The 25,594-nt window shown below is 54.5% G+C and overlaps 3 protein-coding genes across 3 annotated transcripts; all 3 read right to left on the bottom strand.

The window, feature by feature from the left end:
* Window positions 1-1,798: 1,798 nt before the first annotated feature.
* On the bottom strand, window positions 1,799-5,935 carry Klk5 (kallikrein related peptidase 5). Its single transcript, XM_042700163.1, has 5 exons — window positions 5,857-5,935; window positions 4,621-4,879; window positions 3,737-3,993; window positions 3,524-3,657; window positions 1,799-1,951 (listed from the first exon to the last, which is right to left on the bottom strand). The coding sequence occupies exons 1-5, from the start codon at window positions 5,927-5,929 to the stop codon at window positions 1,799-1,801; spliced, it is 876 nt and encodes a 291-aa protein (XP_042556097.1). The 5' UTR covers window positions 5,930-5,935.
* Window positions 5,936-9,214: 3,279 nt separating this feature from the next.
* Klk6 (kallikrein related peptidase 6) lies at window positions 9,215-14,257 on the bottom strand. Its single transcript, XM_042700092.1, is given in 7 exon segments — window positions 9,215-9,313; window positions 9,315-9,380; window positions 10,677-10,813; window positions 12,224-12,444; window positions 12,446-12,469; window positions 13,250-13,406; window positions 14,218-14,257. Coding segments are annotated over 7 exon segments (744 nt in total).
* Window positions 14,258-20,191: 5,934 nt separating this feature from the next.
* Klk7 (kallikrein related peptidase 7) lies at window positions 20,192-24,007 on the bottom strand. Its single transcript, XM_042700180.1, has 5 exons — window positions 23,935-24,007; window positions 23,458-23,617; window positions 22,915-23,162; window positions 22,437-22,573; window positions 20,192-20,358 (listed from the first exon to the last, which is right to left on the bottom strand). The coding sequence occupies exons 1-5, from the start codon at window positions 24,005-24,007 to the stop codon at window positions 20,203-20,205; spliced, it is 774 nt and encodes a 257-aa protein (XP_042556114.1). The 3' UTR covers window positions 20,192-20,202.
* Window positions 24,008-25,594: the final 1,587 nt, after the last annotated feature.

Raw genomic sequence — 25,594 nt, 5'->3', positions numbered from 1 at the left:
GGGTGTGTCTTCCATGCTTGTGTTAGTGTACAGGCCCAGTGTGTCTCCTTCACACATGTGCCAGGGTGCAGGCTGATCACCATCCTACCTGCCCTCCATAGCAGACCCTATCTTCCAACTCCTGGAGCTATCTCTAGCTCCAGAAAAGACACATCTTCATCTGGAAAACAGAACTCAAGATCTCAGCTCAGTGTTTGGTTTCTAGAAACTTCCCTTCCCATACCAGCCTCTTTCAGTCAGCCTTAGGGACAGCCAACTACTCTGTCTAGACACTAGATTTTATTCTTCTCCCTGAATCAAAGGAAGCTGTGTTCTGGCAACCTCAGCTCAACCTTGTCTTCTAGACTCACCATAAGGTGCCTGGTCTACCCTCGACCATCAATTTTCCATGTAAGAAGAGGCAGAGGTGCCAGCACTGACCTTTCCCTTCTCTTAGCCACCCAGAAAACTATGAGGAAAGTGCAGACAGATTTTACCCTACAGTGATTGCTTTGCTACTGGGGAGGTGGAGACTGAAAGTATCAAAGTTTGAGTCCAGCCCCATCTCAACAGAAAAATCTGGGCATGATGGGGTTTTCCTGTCATCCTGGCTGTGATGGACCAGTTTTACAAATGGCAACAGATGCCACAGGTCTGTTTTGTGCGCAGACCCAGTATGCCTCTTCCACATGCAGGGATTCTGTCTTTCTTGGTAGGCAGTCTATCTCTTGAGCCATTCCTCCATCGTTTTTGCTTTAGTTACTTTTCAAATAAGATCCCCTCCCCCATTTTTATGCAGAAATCATCCTGACTCCTTGTGTTTACCTTAGCGTCCCATTTTCCATGAAGAATCATAGGTCTTTGTGAGAGAATCATAGGACTTTTGTGAAAGCCACTAAGGAGGAGCTTGTTTTGGGGGGGAGGGGAGGTTGCCTCACCAAAAAGGAAGATCTTACAAGGTGAACGTTTTAGCAAGGATTTATTTTTAGTAAAACATGGTTGCTGTAGGGAGAAATAGAAAAAAGAGAGAGAAGGAAACATTTCCTGTTCCTTGTGCAGAAAATAGGAGTCAAACACGCCTAAGAATATTCCTTTTTAGGCCAGGCACTGGTGGCTCATGCTTGTCATCTTAGTTTCTCAGGAGGCTGAGATCTGAGGATTGCAGTTTGAAACTGTGAAACTTTCATCTCCAATTAAAAACTCAAAAACTATAAGTGGAGTTGTAGCTCAAACTGGTAGAGTGCTGGCTTTCAGCAAAAGAGCCCAGGGACAGCACTCATGCCCTGAGTTCAAGCCCCGTGACTGACAAAAGAAATATGTTTTTTACTTTTTTGGTCTATTTTACTCATTCCAATGTTTTCACTTTCTGGAGTTATTCTTAGAGGAAAGCAGCTGTGAGGCCAGCTATGTGTGGAGGGAGTGAGGAGCAGCCCGGCTGGTCTTGGTTTCTTGGGGGCTGAATGACCCAGCATGGGAGGCAGAATCAAGGAGGACACACACACACAGAAGCTGCTTCTTTTCAGGCCTTTTATTTTAAGGACAGAAATGTGAGTCGTGGCTGCAGAGAAGACTGGACTTTGATCTTGAGGGAAGACACATTGGGAGACTGAGTCACAACCAGCTCAAGAGACAGGGCCTGGCCCCTGTGTGTGTGTGTGTGTGTGTGTGTGTGTGTGTGTCCGTGTGTCTGTGTGTGTATATACATGTGAGGGGCGGTGAGGGCTCTGAGTCAGGGGCCCCAGAGAAGCCTGGGAAGGAAGGGGGGGGTGGTCTCTGCTTCTGAAAGATGCTCCAGCGTGCCAGGTTCTGGGGTGACTCATCAGTTTGACTTAATGGTTTTCTCTATCCATTTGCTGAATCGGCAGAGATTGGTGTAAACGCCAGGCTTGTTGGGCTTGGCACAGGGGAAGTCACCCCAGGACACAAGGCCCTGGAGATCACCATTGCAAACCACGGGTCCTCCAGAGTCACCCTGTGGGGGATGAGGGAGGGAGAGGAAGGGGGGGGTAAGAGGAGAGGGAAAGGGAGGGAGAAGGCGGGGCAAGACAGAGGCCCAGATGCAGTGCGAGTGAGGGGAGGCACACCAAGACCCCCAGAGATCCCATAGATGGAGAAGGGCCAAGGGCAGCAGACAAGAGGACAGAAGGCGCATTAGGGCCAGGATGAAGCCGTGGATAAAGAGAGACAGAGGGAGACAGACATTAACCTTCCACCCCAGATGCTTTGTCTCCTGCGTGGGGAGGGAGGTTCAGGGGTTGAAACTCAGAAAACTTGAGCCCCCACACTTGCTATGCAGGTGGCAGGCTGGCCTCTGGGGCCGAGCCCCGCCCACCAAGGTCCTGCCCACCGCAGCCCCACCCAAGCCATGCCCACACCACCAACCTGACCATTCCCACCAAAATCACCATCACAGCCCTGGCCACGCCCACAAAGCCCCTCCCACTACATCATCCTGACCACACCCACCAAAACCACCACCTAGTCATGCCCTACTCAGTGCCACCTCCTGGCCACACCCACCACAGCCTCTGCCCACTGCATCACCCTGACCACACCCACCAACGCCATCAGTGGTCACGCCCCACTACAGTCCCTCCCCTGGTCAAATCCACCATGATCACACCCACCATGGCCACGCCCACTTGCCTCATGCCAAACCCTTTTTGGTTTAATTAGATAGGGTCTCCCACTTTTGGCCTTAGATCTTGACCCTTCTATTTCTGCCTTTTCAAAATACACAGGTAAGGGCTGGGAATGGGGCTTAGTGGTAGAGTGCTTGCCTAGCATGCATGAAGCCCGGGGTCCAATTCCTCAGCCGGAAGTGGTGTTGTGACTCAAGTGGTAGAGTGCTAGCCTTGCGCAAAAGAAGCTCAGGGACAGCGCCCAAGCCCTAAGTTCAAGCCCCAGGACTGGCAAAAACAAACAAAACACCAAAAAATCCATGACAAAACTGTAGTGAGTGCTTTGTGAAGGTAAATACCCCTTAGACATGGAGTCTCCTCCTCTCCCCTTCTCTTCTTTCCTCTTCTCCCCTGCTCTGTCCTCTCCTCTCCCTTCTCCCTGGTGCTGGGAGTCAAGGTCTTGTATATGCTATGCAGATGCTCTGCCACTGAACTATATATATACCCTCACCACGGAACTATATATACCCTCACCCTGAGTTTGAACTCTACAGGCCTGGCATTTTCTTGGCCGGATCTCTACCACTTGAGCCTAGCCTTCATGGTTTTGGCTATTTTTCTGATAGGGTCTTGGATTTTGTGAGGGCTGGCCTGGATTCCTACCTATGCTCTCCCCCATCGCAGGAATGGTAGGTATGAACCACCACACCCAGTTACTTTGTTAACATGAAGTCTTACCATTTTTTTTTCTTTTTGGCCTGGGGCTGGCTTTGAACCACAATCCTTGTGATCTCTACCTCCCAAGTAACTGAGATTACAGGCCTAAGCCACTACACCCAGCCCCTCACATTCTGTTTCTATGGGATGGTGCTACTCGGGAATATGAAGTCAGTGAGATAAACGGAGCTCACTTGCAGCCTCACCTGGCACGAGTCTCTGCCCGCTTCATCGCCGGCACAGAACATGGTTTTGTCGATCTGTCCTGGGTAGGCATCCTTACACTTGTCCTCACTGAGCACAGTTATGTTCAAGCACTGCAGGACCTTCGGGAAGCTATCTGTGAGACAGAAGTGCATAAGAGGCCCGGGTGGAGGGTGAGGTCGGGTGGGTGGCAGCCGGGGGAGCTGGGGACTCACTCTGGGGACTGGTGATTGTCCCCCAGCCGGACACCAGGCACGTGGTCCCGGCGGACGGACAGTGGGAGGAGATGCGGATGGGCTTGACGGAATGCGAGCACTTGATTTTCTTGTTCAGTTTGATGAGCATGAGGTCGTTGGAGTGGCCGGGATGTGAGTAACCGGGGTGGGGGATGGCTTTGGCCCCCTGAAACAGCTGCTGCCCAGCTTCATAGACGGGAGACATGGAATGGTGGCCAAGGCGGACGCGGTAAACCCTGGGCGAAGGGGGTATGGGGCATGATCAGCCTGGCTCCCTGTCCTCGGGGGTGACCCCAACTCGGCCCCAACCCCAGCTTTGACAGAGCCTTGTCGTCTCTGTCTCAACTCTCTACCAATTCCTCCACCCCAACCCTGAGTTTCCACCCAGAAGCTGTCAACCTCCTCATCGACCCACCTAGAGCCCCTCCTCTAGCACCCTTTCCCCCCAACCCTAACCCAACCCCAACCCCGCCCTGCCCCCAGCTCTGCAGCTGCTCCCCACCCCCATCCTCATCCCTGCCTAGCCTCCGTCCCAGAGAAACCCGTAATTCCCAACTCACCCCGATCCTCCTGCCACCCCAAACCATCCATATTTCCCAAACCCAGCCACTGCCAACTCAATACCAGGCCAGCTCCAGTCCTTTCCCACCTTCCATTCCCAACATCCATCCTCCACCCCACCCCATTTCTGTCCTCACCCCACCCCGATGTAAGGCCTGTCCCAATCCCATCTCCATCCCAAACCCTTCCATAAATGCATCCTTACCCCCACTCCCCGCAGCCACCTCACCTCCATCAGGGTCTCCCTCCCCCCGCCCCCCATTTCCCTGTGCTGCCCCTGCCCCGTGGGCCCGGTCACTCACGGCTTCCGGCAGTGGGCGGCCGTGAGCACCCACTGGGAGTCCACCAGCACCCCTCCGCAGTACAGCTTGTTGGGCCCCAGCAGCAGTGCGGCCTGCCACGGCTGGGTGTCCTTCTCGCAGTCCGAGCCATTCACGATGCGGGAGCTGCCGTCTGATCTGGAGCTGTCCCTGGCCCCGCTGTCCGCGTCGCGGCTGTCCCCAGAGGTCTCCTTGTCAGAGGGGTTGTTGCAGGTGACAGCCTCGTTTGTAAGAACAGGCTCTGGGGGTGGGGAGGAGGGGAGAAAGTGGGCGGGGTTCACACTTGGGGCGGGGCCTATGCACCGGGAAGTGGGACTGATCACACGTGTCTGGCCAGACTTTCTGCCACTGATGATGAGGGGCGGGACCAGGCTCCAAGGGAAGGGGGGGTCCTGGGCCTTGGCTGGACCTTAAGGGTTCCTGGGCTGGGTTAGAGCTCAGTGGGGGGATAGGGGAGCCCGGGAAGGGTAAAGCTGGGTACAGAGGCCCTGGGACACCCTGAGGTCCAGGATGCAGGGGTCAGGGCTGCAGGGGTTGTGGAGATGGGACTTGGTTTTGAAAGTGGATGGAGAGAGCAGAGCCTGTCGTGATCAGCTGGGCAGGGACAAGGCCTTGATCTTGTGGGGTCGAGGGGGTAGGAATCCTGCATACAGACGCCCTGACTTGAGGACATGATGGTCTGGGTCCAGAGCTGGGCGTTCACTTGGCAGCAGCCCTCCACACCCACCACCCCGGGCACAGACACATGGTCAGCCCTCCACGAAGCTTGGTCCTGCCACAGCCACGCACAGACAGACAGCATCTCCCTGGCACTAGCACCCATATCCACGCACCACGCCCAGGCAGGGCGCACAGAGACGCCCCGGAGAAGGCTGGAGCCCCAGACACCCCGGACAGCAGCAGCCCCGCGTGAGGCCACGTGGCCAGCCTGGCTACAGACTGTACCACACTAGCACCATAGATGTGGAGCCACAGAGTGGCCGAGATACACACTCTGAAACACATACCCTGTGTCACACAGTCACACACATGGACGCCGAGGGTTGGTGCCCCTCAAGGTGGGAAAAAACACCCACACGCGTGTGCCTTACACATGCACACACACACACACACACATGCCCGCATCACAGCCCACCCAGACTTGCACGCACTCACCCCCTGCTGGGGTGAGACCCCCACCCCCCCATGTACACTCACAGGGTGGGAGGGAGCGGTTACCTGTGACCCCCAGAACCAGCGCCGTGATCACCACACCCAGCACCCACATCCGGGAGGACCCCGCCGTAGCCATGACCTCTGCGCCTGGTGTGGGAAGGAGAGGGCTGAGTGATTCCCAGTACCCTTGCCCCCCACCCTTCCCCTCCCTTCCCTGCCCCATTTCCCACACAGACAGGATCCCAAATTTCCACCAGCAGTACTGAGCTGACGCCCTGGGGGCTGATGGCCGAAGGCAGCCCCGCGGGCCCCCCTGGTCCCTGCACATCCCATCTGGGACCACAGCCCCCCTCCGCAGGCCTCACCCGCCAGCCCAGCGTCCCCGGGCAGGGCAGCGGTGGGTCAGGCTCCCTGCTCAGCTGCCGACATCACACCTTCCTGCAGCCTTCTCTCCCAGGCTGCAGCTCCTGCCGGGTTATAACCACCCACAGGCCCCCGGGGCCCTCCCGGGCAGGGAGGGCCTCCCATCTGGCCTTAGCAATCACTCCTCCTGCCTCCCCTCTCCTCCACCCCAGAGTACCCCCACCCACCCTCTCCGGAGCAGGTGCCACGCCCTCCCTCCTTCACTTCCTCCCTGGGTTGTGGAGGAGGGAGGCCCAGGTCAGCCCAGGCCAGGGCCTTCCCCGCTTCAATCTCTCTGTCTGTCTCTGTCTCTCTGTCTGTCTCTGTCTCTCTCTGTGTCTCTGTCTGTCTGTCTCTCTCTGTCTCTCAATGTTCTTCTTCCCTCCGACTCGTGTCTGCTTTCGAAACTCTTCTTCCTCTCATCTGAGGGTTGTCTTTCCCAAGCCTGTCTCTGCCCATCTCAGTCTCGTCTCTGGGGGTTCAGATCTCTCTGTCTCTGTACATGCCCCCCCCCCCCCCCGTCAGTCTTTCTGGGTCTCAGTGTCTTGCTGTCTGTCTGTCTTTGTGAACCTTTCGTGGCAGTTCAGTCAGATCCACCTCCCCTGATTTCTCAAGCATTTTGTCACTCTATCTGCCTTGTGAACCGTATAACCATGTGAGTTTACACACACACACACACACACACACACACACACACACAAACACACACACACACACCCCAAACCATCACTACAACCCAGACGGCAAACAAATCCATCATCCCTGAGACTGTCCTTGATCCCTTTTGTGAGTGTGCAACCCTCTGTCAAGACCCTTTCCATCTGTTGCTTCCTCTTCCTCCTCCTCCTCTTCTCCCCCCACCCCACCCTGTCTCTGCATCTTCCTGTCTCCCTGGCCATTTACAGAGAAACCATTCACCACCACCTCCCTAGCCCCTGCCCCTCACCTGAGCCCAGACCACCGGGCAGAAGGCGGCAGAGACTCAGGCCAGGCCCCGGCACGTCCTTTGGCTGGGCAGGCATAGCCGAGCGTGGGTGCCGGAGCTGGGCAGGGCTACCTGTTGATAAAAGAAGAGGCTGAAAGCCAGAACAGGGGGCGGCAGCTCCTGGCCCCTTGGGAAATGGGACACTGGGTGGGGATCCTGAAGGGTGGCTGGGCCCTCCCAGAGGTGGCTGTTTGGGCCGCCTCACCTGACCTCTGTTCTTCTCCCTCCCATCCTAACTCTTTGTCCTGATCTCTGTCCTTGCTAGCAAGTAGAGCCAAACATTTGTGTGTTGTGTGCCAGACACAGCTCTGGCATGGGTAAGGTGACAGATGTGAAGCTTATGTCCAAGTTGGGTCCCTTTTCCCCAAGGGCAGGAACGGGGTGCCAGTTGGGGGCTCAGAACCCCAAGACTGGTTTGAATCCCCAAGGAGAGGAAATATTCCAAATGCCCAAAACCAGTTTGGGCCTGTTTGGGCCACACCCTATCCCTTCTGTGGTGTTTTGTTTGTATGACAGGGTCTTTCTAACTTGGCTGGTTTTGAACTCCAGATCTTCCCTGTCTCTGCCTCCCAGGTAGTTGAGACTGCCATAGATGCACCATGCCTGGCTTCTTTGGTTCCTCACCCGGAGGTCTTTAGGCTTGTCCAGTACCCAGGTGTCCTTCTTTCCCTCCGAGCCCTAGGGTCATGATCTTTTCCTCCTGGTGACCTACAGTTCCAGCCACATCACCTGTGCCTTGGGATCCAGGATGTCCCCTGGGGTTCCCTGACCCTGTCTTCCCTCTATTAGGAATGCCTTCAGCTCTGTGCGGAGGTCTTCTACCCCATTACCTTTCTCCAGCCCCGGCTCAGCCCATCTTCTCTCCCTGCACCATGACTCCACACGCTGACCCTCAGCTCCGTTCTCTCCCCTCCCGTCCATTCTGCTGCCCACACTCCCAACCCTTCTACAGCTGTCTGGGGCCTTCAGGACAAAGTCCAGACTTCCAGAGTCAGCCTCCTGCTGTCTCCTCCCATCCTGTCTCTCTTCACCACCACCCCTATGCAACCGTCTCTAGACCCGCTCTCCTCCCTGCTTTTCCTGCTAAAAAGCCGATGGGAAAACCATCCCCGGGGACTAGCATGAGATAGAGTGGTCCAGGCATCTTCCTGGGGCAAGTGGCAATCCAATGGGGGCGGTAAGGGGCAGAAGAGAAATGGGAAACTACCAGGTGTTTGGTGGCTCACACCTATCACCCTCGCTACTCAGAGTGCTGAGATCTGAAGATCATGGTTCCAAGCCAGCTTGGACAGACTCGAACCTACAATTAACCACCAAGAAGCTCGAAGTGGAGCTGTGGCTCAAGTGATAGAGAGCCAGCCTTGAGTGAAAAATCTGAGGGACAGCACCCAGGCCCTAAGTTCAAGTCTCAGAACAGACACAACCTGCCCCCCCCTTTTGTCCCCCTGTCCTGGGGCTTGAATTCAGGGCCTAAGCGGTGGTCCCTGAGCAATTTTGCTCAAGGCAAGCACTTTAAGCCATAGCTCTACTTCTAGTTTTCTGGTGGTTCACTGGAGATAAGAGTCTCACAGACGTTCCTGCCTGGGCTGGCTTTGAACCACGATCCTCAGATCTCAGCCTCCTGAGGAGCTAGGGTGACAGGCGTAAGCCACAGGCACAAGCCACCGGCACCCAGCACAAAGAGCTTCTATTAGTGACAAATCCACATGGTACAGTGGTGTCTGTAAGCACATGGGGTGCACTAGCCCATGCATTTCTTGCCTCAATTGCCCTAATGTCTCAGGCAGGAGCTGTTGACCGAGGGAGTTCATCCCCAAGGGATCAGGCAGAGTCTGTGGTCTTGCATCTTTATTAAACATGCGGGGCCAGATCTCAGCAGGGGCTGGGATGGGAATATTGAGGATCTAGACAGTGCGGTTGGGAGTCAAGAGTGGGGCCAGCTGGTGGAGTTGGAGGTCAAGCATGGGGCCAGCAGGTGGGGTCAGAGGTCAAGCGTGGGGCCAGCCGGTGGAGTTGGAAGTCAAGCCTGGGTTGTCACAGGCCAGAGCCATCCTGGCGAATGACGTTCTTCACCCATTGGAGAAGCATGCAGATGTTGGTGTAGACTCCTGGTTTGTTCTTGGATCCGCTGGGGGAAATCACCCCAAGCCATAATGCCCCGGAGATGGTTGTCACATATCAGGGGGCCCTCGGAATCACCCTGTCAGAAAGAGGGAGTGAGTGTGATTTAGAAGCCGGAGGGAGGGGGAGAGTGGCTGAAAAACGGGGGTGGGGGTGGGGGAAGAACGATGGAAGGGTGACCGCAGTGTGCTGTACTCGTAGCCTGACTCCTGGAAGAGAAACCCTGGCCATGCCACACACGCAGGAGGCAGGACTGTGGAGGGGATCGAGGTTCTAGGCCAGCCAGGGTGGAGAGGGGGGATTGAGCAAGATTTCCCATCTCCACAGAGCAAGCTGGATGTGACCGTGAAAGACAGCCATACAGGGGAGGCACAGAGAGGAGACTGTTGACCCAAGGTTGACCTCAGGGAGAAAGGGAGAGACCTTATCTACAAGGAAGGAAAGAAGGGAGGGCGGGAAGGAGGCAGAGAGGGAGGGAGGGGTGTTATAGCTCAAGTGGAAAAGTGCCTGTTAAGCAAGTTCAAGGCCTTGAGTTTAAATCCCAGTATCACAAATGAAAGAAAGAAGGAAGGAAGGAAGGAAGGAAGAAAGAAAGGAAGAAAGAAAAAAGAAGGAAAGAAAGAAATAAAGGAAGGAAGGAAAAAGGAAGGAAGAAGGAAAGAAAGACAGAAGGAAAGGGCTGGGAAGGTGGCTCAGTGGTAGAGCGCTTGCCTTGCATGCATGAGGCCCTGGGTTCGATTCCTGAGCACCACATAAGCAGAAAAAGCTGGAAGTGGCGCTGTGGCTCAAGTGGTAGAGCTCTAGCCTTGAGCTGAAGAGCTGAGGGACAGCGCCCAGGCCCAGAGTTCAGGGCCCATGACCGACAAAAAAGAAAAAAAAAAAGAAAGAAGGAAAGAAAGGAAGGAAGGGGAAGTGAGGGAGGGAGGGATGGAGGGAGGGAGGGGAGAAGGAAGGAGGAAAGAAAAAAAGAGAGAAGGAAGGAAGAAGGAAAGAAAGAAAGGAAGGAAGGAAGGAGGAAAAAAGAGAAGGAAGAAAGAAAGACGTAAAGGAAGGAAGAAGGAAAGGAAGAAAGCGGAGGAGAAGGAAAAGGGGGAAGAGGAGGAGGAGGGGAATAGTTGGCTAGCACAGCCCCTGTCACCATTCTGGATCTCTCTGGCTCTTGGTCTCTGCCTTCTGTCTCTCTTGGCGGTCTATCTCTGCCTATCCCTTGCTGTGTCTCTTCCTGTGGCGTGGAGTCTTCTCCCCCTTTCCCGCCGCTGCCCTGGTGTTTCCATCTCTGTGCAGCTGTTTCGGTCTGCGTCTCTCCCTGTCTCTCCCTGCCTGTCTCTAGCAGGGTGTCCTTGGCTGCCTGGCCAGCAGGTCTGGGTTGGTTCACCTGGCAGGAATCTGCTCCTTCCTGGTCGTTGCTGGCACACACCATGGTCCGGGTGATCTGGCCGGGGTAGGCTCCCTCACAGTCTGCCTTTGGCACCAGGTGGACTTCAGCACAGTTAATGGTGTCAGGAAAAACACCTGCTGGGAAAGAGGTGGGTCAGACTCAGCAGGCCCCGCCCTTCCCAGACCTCCCCAACCATTCTGCTCCCACCCCTCAATTGTCCTTATTTCCCATTGGTCCCCTCTGCCTCTCATGCTTAGACCCCCCCCCCCCACCCCATTTCTATGGTCACAGCTTTCTGATTGGTCCCTTTCGCTATCAATCTTTCCTCTCATGGACCCGCTCTCCTTTCCTATTGGCCCTTCAGCTAACAGTCCATCTCCCCTATTGGTCTTTTCCTATTGACCCCGCTCTTCTTTATTGGCTCTCATTTACTATTTTTTTTTTTTAAATCCAGTTGTCTATATTATTATTATTTGCTTTTGGTTGGTTATAGGGTTTGAACTCTGGGCCTGGGCACTGTCCTGGGCTCTTTAGCTCAAGGGAGCATTCTACTTCTTGAACCACAGCACCACTTCCGGTTTTCTAGTGGTTTATTGGAGATAAGAGTCTCACGGACTTTCCTGCCCTGGCTGGCTTTGAACTGCGATCCTCAGATCTCAGCTTCCTGAGTAGCTGGGATGACAGGAGGGAGCCACCGGTGCTCAGCTTATATTATTATTATTAATCTCTTCATTCACCTTCAGTGGGTCCTGCTCATCTATTGGAATTGTCTCTTCCCTAGTTTCTCCTCTAGTGACTCCTCATGACTATTGGCTCTTTCCCATTAATTTATGTTTTGTTTGTTTTTGAGATAGAGCTGGCCAATCACCTCTGGCCCCCCCCCCCCCAACGCCCTGATTGCTGGCCTTGTCCCCTGCACACTTTCTGTACTATTTTCTCTCTCAGTTGATGTGCTTCCTTTGGTTGCCTTGTACACTGATGTCCTCCAGTTACTTCTTCCTTCCTTCAATTTTTTTTTCTCATCAGGGCATCCTTTTTTTTCCCTTTTAATTTTATTTTTGTGTCAGTGCTGAGGCTTGAACTCAGGACCTGGGCACTGTCCCTGAGGTTAGTTAGTGTCCTACCACTTTGAACCACAACTTCACTTTTGGCTTTTTCTGATTACTAGGAGATACGAATCTCATGGGACTTTTCTGTTTGGACTGGCTTCAAACTACCATCCTCAGAACTCAGCCTCCCTAGTAGCTGGGATTACAGGTGTGAACCACAGCACCAGGCTCTGGGCCCAGCATTTTATGGCACATCCTTCTCTGCTCTTCATTGCCCTGTTTGCTTTCTCCATTGGCTGAACACTCATCGCCCCCCAAATTCTCAACCTTCTCTCTCCTGTGGACCTTCTGCCCATGAATACATGGGTCCCTGGGTCCTGCCATTCATTGTTAACGTTCCCTCTCATAGCCCACTACCTGCTGTTCCGTGTTCCTTTTGGCCCTTTCCTCGGGCCCTCCCCCAATCCCCCCCCCCCCCCCAATCCCCTTACTGACTCTCTTCTGTCTTGTCCCAGCCCAGGGTTTGGCAGTGGGACTTATGGGCCGAGCAGTTGGTCTCCATTGGCAGTGGCTGTATCCGATGAGAGGTCTTCACGGGCCGAGCCAGATGCAGCAGCATGAGGTCGTTGTCACGGGTCCTGGGGCGGTAGTTGGGGTGGATGACCTTGCAGACCACAGTGAACTCCTCCTAGGAGCTCTCCTGGTGATGGAGGTTGCTTCCCCAGGTAGACCTGCAGTTGCCTGCAAAGGGGTCCGAGTCTCACCTGGAGCTCTGGGGCTGTGGCTGAGGCTTCGACAGGGCCCGGAATCACCTGCCTGCTTCCCCAGTGCAGGGTGGTTCCATCCTCCAGACTTCTCCAGAATTGCCCTTCCTCCTCCCCGCTGCCTGGGGTGGCCAGTCAGCACTCCCCGCCCCCCGGGTTTGCTTCCACAGACCCCACCAGCTGCAGAGTGGAAATGCTGATCTGTGGCTCTAGTGATAGAGTACTTGCCCATCTAGACCGAGGGGGGAAGAGACAGAGAGAGAGAGGGGGGGGAAGGAAGGAAGGAAGGAGGGAAAGAGGGAGAGGGAGAAAGAGAGAGCATTGGGTAAGAAGGAAGGAAAGAGTTGGGAAGGAAGGGAAAAAAGGAGGGAGGAAAAAAGAGAAGAGATGAGGAGAGGTCAGAAGGAGGGAGAAGGAGGTGTGTGTGTGGGGGGGGGGGGGTGGTACATTGGGTCAGAAAGGAAAGACTAAGCTTGGTGGGACAAGTAAATCACAGCACTCAGGAGGGAGAGGCAGGAGGATTGTGAGTTTCAGGCCAGAATGGGCCACACAGAGAGACTCTGTTTCAGAACAAAGAAAAAGGAAAAGAGAACAGGTAGTGCACCCCTGTTGGCTCACATCTGTAATCCCAGCTACTCCAGGGGCTGAGAGAGCTGGGGATCAAGGTTTGAAGCCAGCTGGGGGCTTCTCTCTGCCTGAACCCCCTCCAGGGCTTCCTTGTCCTCCCCCAACCCCCCCATCTGAGGCAGCTACTCACGGTTTTTTGCAGTGGGCGGCTGTGAGCACCCACTGCCGGTCCACCAGGACCCCACCGCAGAACAAGTGGCCAGAGGTGAAGAGTGCAGCCTGGAGGGGGTAGGCGTCTGGGTGGTAGGGACTGCCATGCACCACTTTGTCCTGCTCCTCTGCTCAGGCTGAGGGACAGGGGCACTGGGTCACAGAGGGCCCGGAGATCCAGGCCCATCCATTGGGACAGCCCCCGACAAGGCTCCTTTCCCAGGCCTGTCACACACTGAACCAGGCTCATCATCCTGGTCATCCAGTCATCCCCCAGCCTTCCTCCCGCCTTCCACTTCCTCACCTCTGTTCCTCCCACCCTGACAGCTAAACTCATCCGATACTCATTTTTACTTTTTATCGGTTGTGGGGCTTGAACTCTGGGCCTGGGCGCTGTCCCTCAGCTCTTCAGCTCCAGGCTAGCACTCTACCACTTGAGCCACCGCACCACATTTGGCTTTTTCTGCTTATGTGATGCTGAGGAATTGAACCCAGGGCCTCATGCATGCAAGGCAAGCACTTGACCACTGGGCTACCTTCCCAGCCCTCATCTGATACTCTTTCAAAACAACAAAAAAAGAGGTTTTTATTTATTTTTGTGCCAGGACTGGGGCTTGAACTCAGGGCCTGGGTGCTGTCCCTTAGCTTTGGTGATCAAGGGTAGCGCTCTACCAGTTGAGCCACACCTCTACCTCCAGCTTTTTGGTGGTTAATTGGAGATAAGAGTCTCACAGACGTTCCAGCCTGGGCTGGCTTTGAATTAAGATCCCCAGATCCTCCCCAGTAGCTATGATGACAGGGGTGAGTCACCAGTGGCTAAACTCTTATCCCCAAGCTCAGATTCGCTTCCTTCCTAAGCCCCGCCCCCCATCTTCAACTCCCTCTCCAAGCACATTACCCCTCCCCCATCACGAGATCATGCCTGGCCCCCTCTACTTTCATCCTCACCTGAAGCAAGGAGAAGTAACCACAGGCTCAGTGTCCTCATGGTGAATCCTGGGGGAGGGAGGGAGGCAAATGTGCTATTAGTCAGAGACACAGCCTCCACTGGAAGCTCCGCCCTGCCCTGTCCCTCCTCACCCTCCCTGTCCTCCCTGACTGGCCCTGCTCCACTGCCCTTGACCTCTGCCCTTTCCTGATTTCTTGTGCCCCTCACCTCCTTCCCTTGTCCTCCAGATGAGAAATCTGTGAAGGAAAGAGCCCAGAGAACCCCTGGGACCCACTCACTGACTCCCAGTAAGACTTAGTGACTTCTCCTTTCTGCTTCCTCAAATCTTGCTTCTCTTCCTTTCCCAGCAACTAGGAATCAGCCTAGGGATCTCCTATCTTCCTATCTGTGGAATGTGTGCACACCTGTCCTAGGGCTGAACACAGGGCCTGGGCGTTGCCCCTTAGCTTTTTCACTCAAGGTGAGCGCTCTACCACTTGAGCCACAGCTCTACTTTGGTTTTCTGGTGGTTCATTGGAGATTAGAGTCTCACAGACTTCCCTGCCCTGGTTGGCTTTGAACCACAGTCCTCAGATCTCAGCCTCCTGAGTAGCTAGGATGACAGGTGTGAACACCAGCACCCAGTCTTCGGTGGGACACTTTTCTCCATGCCTTGGCTCTGCACCCACCCTTGCAGGCTGTGTGTGTGTGTGTGTGTGTGTGTGTGTGTGTGAATGCTCCTTGTCTTACCTGAAGACTGTGCGTGTATGTGTGTGTGTGTGTATGTCTGCATGCTCCTTGTCTTAACTACAAGCTGTGTGTGTGTGTGTGTGTGTGTGTGCATGTACCTTGTCTTACCTGCAGGCTGTGTGTGTGTGTGTGTGTATGTGCATGTACCTTGTCTTACCTGCAGGCTCTGTGTGTGTGTGTGTGTGTGTGTGTGTTCCTTGTCTTACCTGCAGGCTCTGTGTGTGTGTGTGTGTGTGTGTGTGTGTGTGTGTGTGTGCATGTACCTTGTCTTACCTGCAGGCTCTGAGTGTGTGTGTATTCCTTGTCTTACCTGCAGGCTGTGAGTGTGTGTGTGTGTGTGTGTGTGTGTGTGTGTGTGTGCATGTACCTTGTCTTACCTGCAGGCTCTGTGTGTGTGTGTGTGTGTGTGTGTGCATGTACCTTGTCTTACCTGCAGGCTCTGTGTGTGTGTGTTCCTTGTCTTACCTGCAGGCTCTATGTGTGTGTGTGTGTGTGTGTGTGTGTGTGTGTGTGTGTGTGCATGTACCTTGTCTTACCTGCAGGCTCTGTGTGTGTGTGTTCCTTGTCTTACCTGCAGGCTCTGTGTGTGTGTGTGTGTGTGCATGTACCTTGTCTTACCTGCAGGCTCTGTGTGTGTGTGTGTGTGTTCCTTGTCTTACCTGCAGGCTGTGTGTGTGTGTGTGTGTGTGTGTGCATGTACCTTGTCTTACCTGCAGGCTGTGAGTGAGTGTGTGCACGTGTGTGTGTTCCTTGTCTTACCTGCAGGCTGTGTGTGTGTGTATGCACATGTTCTTTGTCTTACCTTCTGGAGTTCTTGGGCTGGAGAAGAACAGCATCTCCTGACCTGTAGACAGGGGACAGAGAGTAAGTCGGGAGTGGGGGGGCTGCGAGTGGGAGAGGGACAGCACAGAGCTGCAGGTCACAGGTTACAGGTTACTGCCTGGCGCCCGGCCTCCCAGACTCTCGTCCCTGGGCCTCCACTTCCCTGCTCTTCCTTTATACCCCAGTAGCCCCTAGGTTAGCCTCTCCCTTTTCTTTCTGAGAAGACTGCCTACATTCCTTCTGCCCCCACAGCAGCTACCCGTGACCCCGAATTCAGTTCCAGGAAGGAGGCAGCCAGCCTTGCTATACCTGACCCCTAATTCAGTTCCAGGAAGGAGGCAGCCAGCCTTGTTACACCTGGGTCTGAGGGAGGAGGCTGGGCCTGAACCCTTGGGTCTGAGGGAGGAAGCTGGGTCTGGACCCTGGGTCTGAGGGAGGAGGGTTGGCCCTGGACCCCTGTGTCTGAGGGAGGAGGCTAGGGCCTGGACCCTTGGGTCTGAGGGAGGAGGCTGGGCCTGAACCCTTGGGTCTGAGGGAGGAAGCTGGGTCTGGACCCTGGGTCTGAGGGAGGAGGCTTGGCCCTGGACCCCTGTGTCTGAGGGAGGAGGCTGGGGCCTGGACCCTTGGGTCTAAGGGAGGAGGCTGGGCATGAACCCCTGTGTCTGAGGGAAGAGGTTGGAGTCTGACCCGCCCTGGGTCCTGAGGAAGAGGCTGGGATCTGGTTCCCTCAGTCTGAGAGAGGAGGCTTGGGTCTAGATCCCTGTGTCTGAGGGAGAAGGCTGAGGCCTGGACCCTGGTGTCTGAGGGAAGAGGCTGAGGTCTGGATTGCTCAGACTGAAGGAAGGGAGCTGGAGCTAGTTCTTCATGTTAGGTTTTTAAGTGGTAGAGACAGATGCTTCCTTGAGGATCAAATGCAAATTGTGAGGCAGAGACTAGCTCCCTGGCCCCCACCTCTGCTCCTAGCCTCCATGACTTCCATCTCCCATCCAGGAGTGCTCAGGAGCAGCAGCCCTCCAGCTGCCCGGGGTGATGGGGCACTGGAACCAACCACTCAGGTTCAGGCCATCAGGGTGACTCACCTGCCTGTCCCTCTGTGGGTGCGATGACCTCCCTGTCCCCAGGAGGGTGTGAGCTGTGCCCTGCCCCAGGCTGGGTGGGCAACGGGGAAAGGGTGGCACAATGGAGCTCTGTTCACAGGGTTGGTCCTGTGCTGTCCTTGTCTCTGTTTCTCAACTCCTCTTCCAGGAAGGGCGGTGGGAGGCTAGGCCCATGGCTCCCTTTGTCCTTTCCTGAACGGCAGTTCTTCAGAACTTTAGGCTCCCCTGATCCCTCTCCCGCCCTCCTGTGGGGTCTCTGGTCCCATCTGTACCCCCCATTTGGTTGGAGCGCGTCTCTCTTTGTCCCAGTCTCTGCCTGTGTATCTTGCTTCCCTCTGCCTTGATCTCCATCTTTCTGTCCCTCTCTGCTTCGTCTCTGCATTTTCCTCTTTGTCTTGGATCTGTGCCTCGCTCCCTTTCTCCTAGATTCTCTGATTATTTCTGCTCACCATTTTCTGGACCTCCTCTTGTCTCTGGAGGAAATGCATGTGTGCCCAATGTTGCTACGTTCTTGGAGCCATTCTAAAAGGCATTATACAATGCTGGGCACTGGTGGCTTGTCCCCATCATCCTAGTACTCCCAGAGGCTGAGATCTGAGGATCTTTTTCCAGCCTGGGCAGGAAATCCTGTGAGGCTCTGAGCCTTCTCCCTGAATGTGCTGTTCCCACCTTTTCCTGCCAGTCACCACTTGCCCTTCCAGTCTAGGCGAGCGTCACCTCTTCCACGCAGCTTTCCCAGATCACCACCCAGTGTGCACCTGCTGTGGAAGGTTAGTCAATTTCTCACGTGAGTGCCCACAGCAGGTGCCTTCTTCCAGTCACCCTGGACTGGGGCCATCTGGATTGGAGGCCTTGTGTCCCCCACTGGACCTCCAGCTCTTGGAGGGCAGGCCGTGGGGCTGCCTCCCTGCCGAGCCTGCAGTACGTGCACAGGCCCTGGCTCAGAGGAAGCTTGGGAAATGTTGACCAACTGGTGACACACAGCCTTCTCCTGCCCACCTCTGCATTCCGCAGAAGGGAACTTAATTGCTCAAGGTCAAGCACATAGGAAGTGGAGGAACCTGAATTGGAACTCCACTTCCAATGAGGGCGGTCATGCCAGCCCAACCCCAAGGCCAAGAGTTCAAACCCCATAATGTACATCGACCCCCCCCCCAAAAAAAAAACCCATAAGATTTCTTAGTGAGAGTATAAGCAGGAAAAAAAATCAGAAGTCACAATAAAAACCAATACTCATCAAATGCTTCTGTCGTGGACGAGTTTCCAGCACTTTCTATACACAGGCTTAATCTTTATCGTAACTGGAAGCGTAGGTGCTCAGCATTTCATTTTAAAGATGAATGGAGATAGGGAAGGAATGTAGCGGGAGTGGCCAATCATCAGGGCGCAGTGGCATACACCTGCAATCCCAGCACTCTGGAGGCTGAGAAAGAAGGATCTGGAGTTTTGAGATCAGACTAGGCTATGTAGCAAGAGCCGGTATCAAGATGCAAAACCAAAAAAATAAAACCAAATGAGAGCTGCCTGATGGGTAATGGTTCAGTGGTTAAGCTGGTGCTTATCATGTATGCGACTCCAGGTTCCATCCCTAGCAACAGAGACAGACCTACAGACAGAATGACAGACAGACACACACAGAGAGAAGGACACATAGAAACAGATGCAAACAGACAGATACAGAGTCAGAGGGTGACAGACACAGAGAGACAGACAGATAGAGACAGAGACAGAAAGAGACAGACACAGAGTCAGAGTGAGACAGACAGACAGACAGACAGGCAGACAGAGACAGAGAGAGGGGGACACACAGATACAGATGCAAACAGACAGATATAGAGTCAGAGGGTGACAGACAGACAGACAAGAGACAGAGTCAGAGGGAGACAGAGAGAGAGACAGACGGAAACAGAGAGCGGGACACACAGACAGATGCAAACAGACAGATATAGAGCCAGAGGGAGACTGAGAAAGACAGAGACACACAGAGAGAAACAGAAACAGTCAGAGGGAGACAGACAGACACAGACACAGAGTCAGAGAGGGAGGGAGGATAGTTTGGAGGTGTGAGGAGTGTGTCTTGGATTCATGAAGCTGGGTTCCTGCAGCTACTGCCTCCAACGATTACAAGTTGCCTCCCCAAAGATTGCTGAAGTTCGTTTCCGGTGAATTCAGCTGGGGTGTCAGGTCACACCCTGCCTGCGGGCCTCCCGGCACACAGGGGCAGGGAGACAGGCACACGCAGGCTCCATCTGCCTGTGGTGTCATTATTTATGTGTAGTTTGGCGGGTGGTGGTGGTGGTGTGGGGTGCTTGTAGGAAAGGAAATGTTGATGGACCTCCAAGAGGGGAGATGGCCAAAGCTGTTAATGCCCCTGACATGTGACACAAGCCAGTGAAAAAAAGGATGGGACCTGGACTCCCATGTCTGAGGGAGGAGGGCTGGGGCTGGATTCTTGGGTCTAAGGGAAGAGGTTGGCTCGGACTTGTGAGTCTGAGGGAGGAGGCCTGCGGTCTGAGGAGGGACTAGGCATGGACTCCTGGGTTTGAGGAAAGAGGATGAAGCCTGGACTCGTGGGTCTGAGAAAGGAGGATAGGGCCTGGACCCCTGGGTCAGAGGGAGGATGCTAGGGTCTGGACCCCTGAGTGTCAGAGAGGAGGCTAGGCCTGGACCCCTGCGTCTGAGGGAGGAGGCTGGGGCCTGGAATCTTGGGTCGGAGGGAGAAGGATTGGTCCTGGACCCTTGGGTCTGAGGGAGGAGGCTGGGGTCTGGACTCCTGAGTCTGAGGGAGGAGGACTGGGACCTGACCTCCTGGGTCTGAGTGGGGGGCTGGGACCATTTTGCATGGCTAAGATTGCATGTATTTTTTTTCTGGGTTTCACATTTCCACGATACTAACAATTCTTTCTGACAACCCTGCAGACACCGAGCGAGCGAGCGACTACTTAAGCCATCTCCAGCCTTTCTCCTCTTTGTTACAGCCCAGTGGTGATTAATTGAAACCTCACTCAACTTTTGAAAAAGAATTTTTTTTATTACTCTGTGGAATTAAAATTACTTGGCGGAAGCCATCTGTGTGTTTGTCCGTTCCAGTGACAACTGTCCACATTGACAGCCATCTTCTCCCTACAATGTCCACCACCGCAGTGATGCTTTTTTCCATTTGGATTTCCATCCTTGACCATTTTTTTTTTTGGACTGGTTTATAGACATGGTGTGTTTTGAGCTTTGAAAGTATCTTTGAAGAAAAGTGAGGCTGCATGTGACTTGTTCATCAACACCACGATTTCCGTGGATTTTTCTCTTGGTGGTACACGGTTGCTTGGCTTCGCTTGACTGTCAGCGACGTCTTGATATTACTTGGTTTATCCACTTGGTGTACTTGCAAACTTGGGTATAGACCCCCGGGTCGTTGGGCTGTCCGCAGGGAAAGGTTCCCCAGGACACTATACCTTGCACGGTGTCATTGCACACCAGCGGTCCCCCCGAGTCACCCTGCGGGAAACAGAGCGTAAGATTAGCTTTGGCCTCAGAGCCAAGTCCTCTGTCTTAACCTCCCCGCCCCACCTTAATCAGTCTTGGGTCTACCAGAACACCTTGGCCAATGAGAAAGACCCATTGTTTCTGGGAACCAATGAGAAAGCAGAAAGGGGCTACTGTCATGAAATGGACACACTGGGTTCGTTGAAGACATTGGCTTGAGCCTTGACCAGTGGAACCAGTTGGAGGGGGTGGGGTGGGACTTCCGGGGAGCCAAGTATCAGTTATGTTCAGACAAAGCCCATTGGCTGCTGTCCTCTGTGCTGTGAGAGAAGGGGCTCCTTTTTCTTCCCTGCTCCTTTGGATGGGAAGGGGGAGCAGGCATCCTTGGAAACCCGGGGCTTGAGCTCTCACATCATCTGCAGGACTCAGAGCAGAATGGCAATGCTTGGCTTCCTGTCCAAATATCACTGAGGATGGGCTGGGAAGGTGGCTCAGTGGTAGAGCGCTTGCCTTGCATGCCAGAGCCCTGGGTTCGATTCCTCAGCAACACATAAGCAAAAAGAAAAAAGCCGGAAGTGGCGCTGTGGCTCAAGTGGTAGAGCGCTAGCCTTAAGCTGAAGAGCTGAGGGACAGCGCCCAGGCCCAGAGTTCAGGCCCCATGACCGCCAAAACAAACAAACAAACAAATATCACTGAGGATTCCAGAACATAACAGGAGAGCATTCATTCAAGCACAAGACCTGGTCAACTCAAGACTCACTCACTGAGACCTTGTACATGCATGAAGCTGGCCCTCACCAGGAGAGGGGGGGAAGGCTGCTTCTCTAGGCCAGACTTCTCTCTCCTATTCCTCCATCCCTAACACACCTTCCCTCAGATCTAAGAGTAGGGAGACATGGGAGGATTGATGGGGAGAGAGAGGACAGCTGGCCAAACAGGGGTCAGCAACAAAGAAGAGGAATGAAATGGGATTTGGCAGAGAGATGTGGGGGGAGAGTGAGAGAGAGACATTGTCCAAACATGGATGGGTAATTATGATAGAAGGGTTAAGAGGGGAGGAGGAAGAGGGTAGTTGTAGCCTCAAAACCAAGACTAGTAGTCAGGCAAGTGAGGCCTATACATTAAACAAACAAACAAAATCTTACTAATCACAATTTTGTTGTTGTTAGCAGTACTCGAGTTTGAACTTAGGACTTTGCACTTGTTAGGCAGGTGCTCTACCATTTGAACCAAGCCTCCAGCCCTGTTTGCTTTGATATTTATGTTCTCACTTTTTGCCCAAGTGGACCTGCACCATGATCCTCCTATTTATGTTTTCTGTGTTATAGGGATGATGGTCGTGTGCTACTGTGTCCAGCTTTTTTATTGCTTGAATAGGTGTTTGTGAGTATTTTTTTCGGGGACTGGATTCCATCTGTGATCCTACAGACCTCAGCCTCCAGAGTTGTCAAGATTATAGGCATGAGCCATTACGCCCAGCTGCAAATCCTATAGTAAAACAGCTTTATATCGATGCCAGGGGCAGAAAGGAAAATTCAGTAAGACGGACTCATGTTTTATTTAAAGCTGTGATAGTCAGCTCACTGTGCATTTGTGTGTGTGTGTGTGTGTGTGTGTGTGTGTGTGTGTGTGTGTGTGCATTTAAAAGAAATCTGTGTTTAGAAATGGTGGTACATGTTCTAATCCCTGCACTTGGGAGGCAGAAGCAGGAGGTTGGAGAGTTCAAGACCAGCCTGGGACTACACAGTAAATCCAAGCCAATCTGGGTTAAATACAGAGTTGGTCTCAAAAAAAAAAAAATGACACAAAACAAAACAAAAATAATTGCTTAGATGATCAGTTATCTCAAACATGGAGTTCTTGAACCACCTGCCCGGTCTATCTCAGCCCCATGAAGCCCTCCAGCCACCTCTAGGTCTCTCCAACCCCTGAATAGGCTACCGCTCCTGACAAGCGGAAAAAAAGAAGTAGGGAAAACTCAAGAGGCCGAGCCCAGTGGAAGGCCAGAGTAGATTGGGTGCCTGATACTATACTGGATGCTAAGAAGAGACATTCGGGGTCCGGGGGGCTGGGGAGGGAGGGGTGCTCACGTTGCAGGTGTTGGTTTTGGAGTCTGGGATGCCAGCACACAGCATGGTTTTGCCGAGGAGGTCCTTGTAAACCTTCTTGCAGTCCTGAGCCGAGATGAGCTTGACATCAGAGCACATGAGGTTCTTGGGGAAGGTGGCTGGGGTGGGGGGGAGGGGGAGAGCTGTCAGTTAGAGGTCTGGTGCTGGGGTCAGGAAGGGGGCTGAGTGCTAGAGGGAATGGAGGCCAGTGTTCTAGGACTGAGGGAGGAGGCTGGGCCTGGATCCCTGGGTCTGAGGGAGGAGGCTGGGCCTGGACCCCTGTGTCTGAGGGAGGAGGCTGGGCCTGGACCTCTGGGTTTGAGGGAAGAGGCTGGGGCCTGGACCCCTGAGTCTAAAGGAGAAGGCTGGGCCTGGACCCCTGGGTCTGAAGGAGGAGGCTGGGCCTGCACCCCCAGGTCTGACGGAGGAGCAGCCCCTGGCTCCCCGCCGCAGGCCTCACCATCGGGGCTGGTGGTGGTGCCCCACCCAGAGACAGTACAGGAGGTCCCAGGAGGCTCGCAGCCGTTGGGCAGGTTGGCTTTCTTCACTTTGCCTGACATCCTGACGCGCTTATTCAGCAGGATTAGCATGAGGTCGTTAGCATGCGTCTTCGTGGAGTAGCCAGGGTGGCGCACTGACTTGGTGGCCTTGATCTTCTGAGCGTTGTTGTCACCGATCTGGTCACTGCCAAGCTGCACAGTGTACTGACTGGGAGCAGGAGAGACACAGAGACTGGTCTGAGAGCCAGAGCGGGGGGTGGGGTGGGGGGGTGGGGGGTGGGGGGAGTGGGGGGGGGGTGGGGGTAGAGACCAGGACAGAGAGAGACAGAAATCCAGAGAGAGAAAGACACAGAGACAGAGAGTGGTGGACAGAGAGAGAGAGAGAGAGAGACTGAACAGAAATCCAGAGACAGAAGACAGACACCCAGAGAGGGAAGACTCAGAAACAGCCCCAGGAAGCCAGGAAGCGAGTGGGCGCAAGGGGCCAGCTCTGCCCTGCCTACCTCATCTTGCAGTGGGCAGCGGTGAGCACCCAGCGCTCATGGACCAGCACTCCCCCGCAGTGGAGCTGGTCCCCTCGGAGCAGGGCCACCTGCCAGGGATGCGAGCCTTTCTCGCAGGGGTAGCCGTCGATGATCCGATCTCCGCTCTTGTTGCCCTGATCTGTGTGGACACACGGAGGCACTGTGGGTAACCAGCATGGAGGTAGAGAGAGGCAGAGATGGGGGGAGAGGAGCAGGCTGCGCTGGAGACAGGCGGAGAGACGGGAGGGGAGCTCGGCGGCCACCAGAGGACAGATCGCCCACAGATGGCCACCAAGAGCGATGGACAGACACTGAGTACGGACAGCCAGTAGGGACCTGGGGCACTATGGGGACACCCGGTCCAGCCTGGCAGGGAAAGGAGCTGGTCTGGAGGAAGGTGCTCAGATGCGAGGACTCCAAGGGGGCTATCCATGGTGACCCAGGGAAAACCCTCACCTTCTTTTCCAGTGGTCCCCAGGGCTAAGGATAATGACAGAGCCAGCAGGAAAAGGAAAGAGGACCTAGCCATGGTGCCCTCCGCCTCTCTGTCCACCTCAAGAGGACCAGCTGCTGCTTCTGGAGCTGAGGATGGAGAGGAAGAAAGCAAGAGTTCTATGGGGATGTCCTCTGTACCTGGGGAAGCCCAGACCCAGCTTCTTCCCTTAGACCCAGGGGCCTAGGCCCAGGCTCTTCCCTAAAACACAGAGGTACAGATCCCAGCCGCCTCCCTCAGACCCAGAGGTCCAGATCCCAGCCCATATCCTTCACACCCAGGGGTCCAGACCCAGCCTCTACCCTCAGATCCTAGAGTCTAAGCCCCTGTCTCCCCGGCTCCCCCTCTGCCCTGCCTGAGTATCTACATGTCTGGAGCCTCAGTTTCTTTCCTGTGAGACATCCTCCAGCCTTCATGCCTGGGGTCCAGAGATTTTAGGCCCCACCCACCCACCCTGCGCATAGCCAGTAGGTGAGGTCCCTTCATACCTAGCTGTGTCTGATCTGATGTCGGCCAGGGCCTGAGCTGGGAGCCCAGCATGCCGGCCCTTGGCAGAGCGCTGTCTTATACCAGCCCGCCCCCGTCCCAGTGCCCTGGGGCGTGGGTGGGGCCCACTCTAACTCCTTCCTCCTGTGCTGGGCTTTGGGTTATCTCGCGTCCCTGAGGCTGCCGCAGCCACAGATACTGTGCAGCTCTCTCCGCCCTCCTCCCAGGCCAGGCAGGCCATGCCCAGATGTTCACCCCCGCACATTCTAGGCCCACGTTATCTCCTCCCTGTGACCCACTCAGACAAAGGACTACGTTTCTGGGCTTTGAAGGGCTGGAGCAAAATCATAGGAGGGTCAGAGGCTCAGGCCTAGATTCTACTATGGGAGGGGGGTGGTCTATACCTCCCCCCCAAAAGGGGATGGGTCTCCTGAGCAGCCAGTGGAGGCTTATACAAGCTAGATCCTGCTGATCTTTGAGCCTTGATTTTACTCCTGGCATTCCTATGGAAACGTGGCACTTGTGTGGCTACTACACCTGCTTACTATTATTTGGTGTGTGTTCTCACCTTTCTAAATCCTACTGCCCTTAGGTTTATCTCTGAAATATCAGCACCTGGTGTTTCTGGCAGGGTGCTGGGCAAGGTGGTCAGAAGTTCAGGCCTTGGACATCCCTTGCTGGATGGCTGGCAGTGCTGTAGGTTGTTGGGCTTGAACTCAGGGCCTGGGTGCTGTCCTGAGCTTTTTTCACTCAATGTTAGTGCTCTACCATTTGAAGCTCTAGCACCACTTCTGGTTTTCTGGTGGTTAATTGGAGATAAGAGACTCACGGACTTCCCCTGCCAAGGCTGACTTTGAACTGTGATCAAACAGATCTCAGCCTCCTGGGTATCTAGGCATGAGCCACCAGAGCCTGGCTTTCAAGTGTAATCTTGACACAACCAAACCGTACCAGCCTTAACCCCCAATCCTGCTTCTCTCTCTCTCTCTCTCTCTCTCTCTCTCTTTTGGTTGGTTGTGGGGCCTGAACTCAGGGCCTAGGCACTGTCCCTCAGCTCTTCAGCTCCAGGCTAGTGCTCTACCACTGGAGCCATAGAACCACTTCCAGCTTTTTCTGCTTATGTGGTGCTGAGGAATC

Source organism: Dipodomys spectabilis, unplaced genomic scaffold (genome assembly GCF_019054845.1).
Source record: "Dipodomys spectabilis isolate Male_0828 unplaced genomic scaffold, ASM1905484v1 ptg000266l, whole genome shotgun sequence".
Classification (NCBI taxonomy): Eukaryota; Metazoa; Chordata; class Mammalia; order Rodentia; family Heteromyidae; genus Dipodomys; species Dipodomys spectabilis.
Note: the sequence above shows the minus strand (reverse complement) of the source record. Positions and strands in the feature narration are given on the sequence as shown.

Coding starts and splice junctions, on each gene's coding strand:
- Klk5 (XM_042700163.1), bottom strand. CDS start 5,929: ATGGCTACGGCGGGGTCCTCCCGGATGTGGGTGCTGGGTGTGGTGATC. Junction 3,994..4,620: donor GCCGCCCACTGCCGGAAGCC/GTGAGTGACCGG, acceptor CCCTTCGCCCAG/GGTTTACCGCGTCCGCCTTG. Junction 1,952..3,523: donor CGGGCAGAGACTCGTGCCAG/GTGAGGCTGCAA, acceptor CATCCCCCACAG/GGTGACTCTGGAGGACCCGT.
- Klk7 (XM_042700180.1), bottom strand. CDS start 24,007: ATGGCTAGGTCCTCTTTCCTTTTCCTGCTGGCTCTGTCATTATCCTTA. Junction 23,618..23,934: donor GGGGACCACTGGAAAAGAAG/GTGAGGGTTTTC, acceptor GTGTCCACACAG/ATCAGGGCAACAAGAGCGGA. Junction 23,163..23,457: donor GCTGCCCACTGCAAGATGAG/GTAGGCAGGGCA, acceptor TCCTGCTCCCAG/TCAGTACACTGTGCAGCTTG.